This window comes from Protomyctophum parallelum (genome assembly GCF_964188405.1).
Source record: "Protomyctophum parallelum genome assembly, chromosome: 5".
Taxonomy (NCBI): Eukaryota; Metazoa; Chordata; class Actinopteri; order Myctophiformes; family Myctophidae; genus Protomyctophum; species Protomyctophum parallelum.
In genome coordinates, this window is record NC_139702.1 from 54,398,986 (window position 1) to 54,407,251 (window position 8,266).

The following is an 8,266-nucleotide window of genomic DNA, read 5'->3' on the forward strand; positions in this document are numbered from 1 at the left end:
GTTAGCCTACAGTTCTCACTAACAACTTAACAAGGGTGTGTTGCTCTCAGGAGGATGGTTAAAGGAAATCATGGCAGTAAGGAAGGTCACACAGCCCTTTTTGGCTCAAAAAGCATGTTATGTAAGGTACTTACATACTGTACTGTGTGCACAGGGGAGGTACATTGCAGTGTACAGCATTCCGCTTCTGACTTGCATCACCAGAGCTGTCCTACAAACATTTACAGCTATACTTACATAGCTATACATAGGATATTATTACAATTGTATGGTTTTTTTTTGCAGGCAGTTCAGTTTAGCAGGTGATTATCCATTGATCATTGCGACTAGGTCGCAGATTACTATGAAAACATGTCAGTCCGTCACGCCACCATATATGGCCGTCAGTCCACCACGCCTCGTGACACTCCATATATCGCCGTCTCCATATATGAAGATCGCGACACTGACATCAAACCCTGGATATCCATACATGGATAAGACTGGATCATCTGGATCTGCATACCAGCCAGAAACTCTACCTCTGACCTCAAACCCTTAGATCTCCTTATAGACCGATTCCGTAGCTGGTCTCATGGTCGCAGCCTAAGTATTTCCTGTAGGCGGACTCGACATAGCTGCGGGGATAAAACCCTCACCAGGCGCACCTCTTCCACAGTGAACGGCAGAGTGACTGATGTTAGTTTGCCTCAAACTTTACTCCTTTACCTGCTTTTTTACTAACACTAACATTACAAAGATGCCCAGAACATCGAGATGAACCTGTGTAGTTTATGGCTGCTCCAACAGTAGTGGCAACATAAAAAATAAAATAAAACGGAATGTCTAATATCCACCGCGGTGGCTGAGACCAGAGCCATTGAGTAATGGTTGAGACGAAGCAGTGAAAGATACATAACGCCAGTGTACTTTATACCTCATACTTTAAATGCTTAGTATGAGGTATAAAATACAGCAGCCTTGTGTTCATAAAACAGAAAGGCGACTGGCGATATGTATCTTTCCCTGCTTCGTCTCAACCATTACTCAATGGCTCTGGTCTCAGCCACCGCGGTGGATATTAGACATTCCGTTTTATTTATTTATTTATGTTGCCACTACTGTTGGAGCAGCCATAAACTACACAGGTTCATCTCGATGTTCTGGGCATCTTTGTAATGTTAGTGTTAGTAAAAAAGCAGGTAAAGGAGTAAAGTTTGAGGCAAACTAACATCAGTCACTCTGCCGTTCACTGTCCATTTACACTATCCAGTCAAATCTGATTCAAATCAAATTTATTTCTCTTATATGATCTTTTGGCCCGACCATTCACACTGCATTTGCAAGTGACCAGATTCGATCTGTCACAGATCTGTGTGTTCAGACTGGCAGCCAAATCTAGCCTGAATCAGATCTGTACATGTGCCACATCCAGATTGGAATCTCATTTGTTGAGTCACATACAAGTCACATGGTATCCGATTTAGATCAGGTTGTTGCATTCAGACTGAGACCTATAACTCTATGACTGAGACACATTCTCAGTCTGAATTGGTAAGTCAGTGACATTGGTAAAAATCTGAATGGAGGGGCGAGGCATTTCATTCATTCTCCTAGTATGGCCATACATGTCTGTCTGTGTTACGTGCCACGAAGTGTAGGGTTGCTCTGTATTCCTCCCCCGTCTCTCCTTCCCTCCACTCTCTCATTCTCTGCAGGTTTGAACTTTGAAGTCCCCGGTCACCTCATCTGTCAATCAGCCTGTTACCTGACTCCACCCTCATCCAATCACCACCACCTGCTGCCTATAAAAGGCTGTCAGCTATCCATCCTTCCACCCATGAGATAAAAAATAGTAGACTCCATGCCTCCATAAACATTAGTTTAGGTATTATATTAGAAGGTAAGACACATTTAGTGTGGAAAGAAATGCCACAAAATACAAAAAGAAAGAGTCAATGAAGAAGCTTCGGACCAACGTCAGCATTCATCCATTAAAATTCCCCTAATCGAAGCACACCAAAACCACACCATTGACCAGGATGTTGCATTTCCAGACGTATACACCCAAAAGAGACCAAATTAAGGAGATAGTCAGACAAGCAATAGATTTGCAACGTTTGTTGCAGATGAATAAAAAAAGCCCTAAATCATTATGTATTGACACCCCATAAAGTCCTTGCCTGTACTTTCTACCATGCCTATCATCCACCAGGCATTAGTGGCAGGCCGTTCCACTGCGGCCCTCTAGTGGTGCTGAACCAGACCTGTTGTGGTGTGTTCCTGGGAGCATCTGGAAAAGGAATGATCAGTGTCTGCCAGCTCATATATTTCTATAATACTTATTATATTGGGTTTGTGTGGATTCACACCTTTATTTACATTATAAAGAAAACATGTTTTCCTATCTATAAAAGTTATCTGAGTGAACTACGTATAATAATATCAGATGGAAACAAGACACATGAACAAGCTCAATACATTTGTAATATTTATTTTTTATATATTATTCAATATTCTTTAAAAGAACATGGTTGACTTCATTATCAAGATTGTAAACAAAACACTGGGTGATATGGATTTGTCATAAAAAGGCACCAGTATCAAAATAAAGTGGAAGAAATGCAATGTTTTTTGTTATGGTCTTTCTATGAATGTATGTGTATGCTTGTTTTCATGAATGTGTATTTTTGGGGACTGAGGTCTTCATTCTCTTTAACTTTATATATTGCCAACATTCTGTGCATTTCAGTCAAACACTGAAGACACTGTAGAGCTGAGATAGTTGAACCATCTGTTGATGTACTACTGTGTAAAGGATGAATGAGTTAATTTAATGTGCATGGTACATAAAAGCATGTACATGTTTATGTATGCTCACGTCCTGTGTGTGTGTGTGTGCGTGCGTGCAATCGTGCATGTGTGTCTTCATGGCTTGTTGGCTATATATACTATATATTCATGGCTTGGGTTGAATCTGCTCTACGGGCATCTGTAGTTGAGTTGGATTCCTGAGACGTCTCAGATCCTCCTCCACCTGTCATAATGAGAAAAACGGATATTACTGCTGCAATGTTATATAGATAACATGACAATCAAGGTTATTTGGCAATATATTGAGTTTACGACATCATGTTTTAATTGGTACTACCACGAATACCAAACGAGTCGCCCATTTACCAACTCGCCCCTTGCATAACCTCAGTAAAACTATGCCTAAACCTAACCCTATTCCTAAACTTAATCCCAGTAAAACTATGCCTAACCCTAAAACGTATTTCTAACCTTATTCTCAGTAAAAAACAAAATAAGAACCGCCGCACCGAGCGGTCGGTGTGAGGTCGGCGGGAAAAGCGAGGGCGAGATGGATTATGGGCGACGGTACCCAATACCACTACCTTTCTACTACTACTTTTACTGTTACTTTCCAACTATCCTTCACTTCAATACCTGATATTTCACAGTCCTTCATCTCCCTTGCACTATATCATCTCTTTGGTTCCTCATGTATTCCGTCTACCTCTCTATCTTCCATACTGCAGTCTACAGCAAGGGGCAAAAAATCCCTGAAATGGAGTTGCTATCCATTTTTCCGCAAACCGTTTAATACAGCTTTGTAGAGTTAAGTTCATATTTTGTGTCTCTCTACAAAATTTTAGTATTTTGAACTGAAATACGTGGACAGGTTAAAGACAAATCCGGAGCTAACAAACCAGGTATAGATCTTCCTTCAGCTCATTGTACTTCTCCACGTTGAAATTCTGCCTCTTGGATCCCTTGTAGAAGTAATGCAGGAACTGCCTGTCCTTAGCCTCTGGGTAAACATAATCCTGCAGACAGGAAAGTTGTGATTGTTAACAGTCTCTGAAGAATTGAGGCTAACAGTGTTATTACTCATAAACCATTTTATTGTGCTTGTGAAGTCCCACCATTTATATTGGTTGGTGTTTCGATTACTCTGCAAGCCAATGTGTGTGAGGCACACTGATGGCTCACTGACCAGATAGTAAAGAAGTGGGACCAGATCTCCCTTTAGTTATCGATTTTAACAAAATAAATATATCCCCTTTTTCATGAGCTGTCTAACTGACCATATTCATGAGGCAGCCATTTTACTATTACAGCATAATCTGGGATGGGAAGCTCCACCTCCACAAGGTGAGTTTTCCCTGAGAATGACATAAGAGCAATTGTACATTTAACCCATTCTGACAGGGCACCCATTTTGGTGTCGGCATCATGTTATGCTTTAGCTATTGAAAAATAGCAGATCTACAAGCTCATATCGCGCCACCGAGTGGCGCGATACGAGCTTGTAGGTCTGCTATTTTTGAAAAATAGAAGAACGACTGACATTTTTTTTAATCTGATCTCAGGTCAGAATGGGTTCATCAGACCAGTGTGTGTCCGGCGGAAACCTCGTATGAATGAACGGTGTTCCTTCTATCTCCTGACCTGCTTAGTAAGGACGTAGTAGGCAAAGACTCCAATGCTCGTGCTGTAAGTGAGGAAGTAGGTGACAGGCTCCATGACGTCCCAGGAGTAAACCCACCAGGTGAGCCAGGCCAGTGCCCCACCCTGCACTGACAGCAGGGCCAGGCCACCCCACACAGCCCTGGATGTCTGGAACTCAGCCTTACGGGAGATCTGGGCCTTCATCTGGATGGTAAATGACACAAGGACAGGGACCACAGGCCTCATGTATTAATATTGTTCTATGTGTGATCAGTTGAAAGAATAAGTTAAATGTACAGCATCCAGGCTCGAGGTATTATAGATTAGTTTTATCTTTAGAAAATTCACCAACATGTTACAGGGAATCCTCATAATCTTAAGAAAATCTAAATGTAGAGAGATTTGTAGAGATATGCAGTCGCGCGCGCACGCACGCACGCACACGCACACGCGCACACACACACACACACACACACACACACACACACACACACACACACACACACACACACACACACACACACACACACACACACACACACACACACACACACACACACACACACACACACACACACACACACACACACAACACACTACACACTACCTTCTCCAGGGGTGAGAGTTCCTGATTGAGGCTATCAAGTCTCTCCAGCAGTTGCCTCTCTGTCTGCAGGTGGTGGCCAGGGAGGTGGAGTGCCACTTGGAGCAGATGGACCATGTGCTTTATGTCTTTTAGCTCCATTGCATGCTCGCTAGAACAATGCTCTGTAACAGCAGAAAATAAAAACTGGAGCATTAGCATTCACCTCTTACAGGAAAAGGTGTTAATGGGTGGATGTTCTGGGTGAACCTAGCCGCAATTTGCAACACTAGATTGTTTTATAATGGGTTGAATCTAGAGTTGCAACAGCCCTTTCACCCTATGGGTGAACGATGAAAAGAGCTCAACCGGGGGGGGGGGGGGGGGGGGGGTCCAGAGAGGGGTTACCCCTTACCCCTGTGTCGGATCGGTGGTTAGACTGGCATATTCGCCGATAGCGATATGACCCGATATGGCAAATAAGGGCCGATACCTGCATCTAGCATCACACGATATGCCCTGTTCTGGAACCCACAAGGGAAAAGGAAGAGAGGCAGACCACGAAACACCTGGCGCCGTGACCTGGATGCAGATGTGAAGAGATCTGGCCACACATGGGGACAGCTGGAGAAGATGGCCCAGGACCGTGATGTCTGGAGAGCTCTTGTTTGTGGCCTATGCCCAAAGTTGGGCTATAGGCGTAAGTAAGTACCGATACAGTATACATCTCTAATTGTGAGTAAGTAAGTCAGGGTGCTGACTATATATCTATTTCAACAATAATGTATTTAACTATAATAAAATAGATGTTGAAAAAGGTGTTTGTTTTGAGCAATATGGCTGTCTGTAGCTTACGTAGTAGGAACCTTTGTAACAGGTACTGCGTGACGCAGGAACCTGTTAATGGTTGCACCTCTGTTTAGTTGTGGAGAGTGTTACAAACTGATTTGATAAACTATTGCTCGGTTGGATACATTCATGGGGAAAGGGAAGGCACTTTCTCCCAAATATGGGTAAGACATACATTATTGTTTATTGCTGCTGCTACTTGGTAAAATGTGTGCACAAGCCATGTGCTTTGGGAAGGCTACTGCCTCACGCTGTTTACTAGCCCTCCAAGCAGAACCCAAATGCTACTGAAGTTTCTGACATTTGTTCGACCCAGTGCATTGGGTCCTGTTCCACGTCGTCCATGCCACCTGATTAAAACATTTACTGGCTCATGTTTACATGTTTACCGCCTCCCCGCGCTCTTTGACGATATTCTTCAGTATGAGGCTTTCTGAATATGTAAAGTATAAGTACCCATACATGCCGCTGCGAATATCTCCTGTGGCGCGGAAGCCGTTAAGTATTTTTAATATATGTTTGCCCGATTTGGAAGCTTGGATTCTTCTTTTCCTTCCTTGTTTATTGACACCTCATTGTACCGCCTATCTGGCTAGCTAGTGGCGCTATAGCTATGACACAGCAGATCAGAGGCAGGGACGTAGCCTCACAAGCCAACCGCACACCGGGAGGCGGTACAATAAACGGTAAACAAACAAGAAGAAATAAAGCGACCAAATCGGTCAAACAAAGATTAAAAATACTTAACGGCTTCCGCGCCACAGGAGATATTCGCAGCTGGATGTATAGCTACTTAAAGTTACCGAATTCAGAATAACTCAAGGAAAATAATGGCGTCACATGCCGCGGGTCCTATTTTAGAGAGAATCTCCACATCCGCATATAGGAATTTCCATACGAAAATACAGTAGTGAGCAGGGACCCAACGTAAACCTCAACAAAATATCAGAAAAGTTTTACGTAGGGTCCCGAAAGGGGCTAGCTGTTTACATGGTATGAGGCTGCTTGGTGTAAATCTCTGGACATGACGCTAGTATTTAACTTAACTTACCCCCAATCCAACTCTTGATACCGAGTACCAAGCAGGGAGGCATTAGTACTTTTGGTATGACTCAGCCAGGGATTGAAGCCCTGACCTCCCAATCTCAGGGCGTACCCACTAAACACAAGGCCAATGAACTGGTAGAAGAACTGAAAAGCACCAACAGTGCAATAAGTTCTGGGTGACTAGAGAGCTTTGTGTTGTTCTGGATACCTTTCTCTGGAGAGTGGACGTTGTACACTACATCGTTGATGATGAGCTGAAAGTCCTTGTCCAGTAGAGTGTCGATCAGGGTATTGTTGGCAATACACTGTCCGTCTGGCAGAGAAACAATGCGTTTTATAAGCTGCCTTGACTGAAGAAAAGGTTAGTAGATTACGTTTGGTGGTTATTTGATGGTTAAACATCTATGGTTTCTACAGCAAATTCAACTTTGCATGTACAGTATTATCATCATTATGTGCTGTAGTGAATGCAACCTACCCTTGGCGAGCACAGAGGCGGTGACTCCAGGGTCCTCCCTTTGGAGGTCACAGATTCTAGAAATGTCAGTCGCTCTTAGATTTTTCAAAAATAGCAGACCTACAAGCTCGTATCGCGCCACTCGGTGGCGCGATATGAGCTTGTAGATCTGCTATTTTTCAATAGCTAAAGCATAACATGATGCAGACACCAAAATGGGTGCCCGTTCAGAATGGGTTAATGACCTGGGCAATTGGGCATTGAAACTGAGTAAAATCTAAAGTATCTCTCTCAAGTTTGTGCAGAAGTGGGTAGTATATTGTTTATTAGTAGCATTTGCCGGTGGCGAGACAAACATCGATACATTATTGACCACTACATCATTCACTCATATACCAATAAATGATACAACTTCAGCCAGGATAGAAATTAAACTATGATATATTTTGTCTCAGTTGCATAACTTCTGCAGTTACCGTCTTTGTGGGGTTTAAATATTGATTAAAGTAATACGAATGCAATCATCAATCATAAAAGCAGATGTTTTGTTGTACTCTACATGTAGTAGCAGTAACTTACCAGTAGAGGGTATGAGTGTACTGCAGAAAACACCTTGATAATGCCCTAGCAGCAGTGGCCATCTCTTTGGTTGAGGGGAAGGGAGACAGAGAAGAGAGAGAATGAGTTTAGTATGTTGAATATGCTATTGATCTAACACTTATGTGATTGGGGGAAGCATACACTATTGAATTGAAATGAGAACAAAATACAAACGGGGCTCTCCATATTTGGCCGTGGAAGAGAAAATGAGTGAATACAGCAAGAGAGGAAAAACGACAGGAACAGAGGAGAGAGAGAGAGAGAGAGAGAGAGAGAGAGAGAGAGAGAGAGAGAGA

The 8,266-nt window shown here is 42.9% G+C and overlaps 1 protein-coding gene across 1 annotated transcript; it reads right to left on the minus strand.

The window, feature by feature from the left end:
• Positions 1 to 2,517: 2,517 nt before the first annotated feature.
• On the minus strand, positions 2,518 to 7,736 carry LOC310858433 (calcium uniporter regulatory subunit MCUb, mitochondrial-like; the record flags this gene model as incomplete). Its single annotated transcript, XM_083764540.1, has 7 exons — positions 2,518 to 3,016; positions 3,693 to 3,809; positions 4,435 to 4,638; positions 5,042 to 5,202; positions 7,122 to 7,226; positions 7,392 to 7,447; positions 7,711 to 7,736. The coding sequence occupies 7 exons, from the start codon at positions 7,734 to 7,736 to the stop codon at positions 2,939 to 2,941; spliced, it is 747 nt and encodes a 248-aa protein (XP_083620666.1). The 3' UTR covers positions 2,518 to 2,938.
• Positions 7,737 to 8,266: the final 530 nt, after the last annotated feature.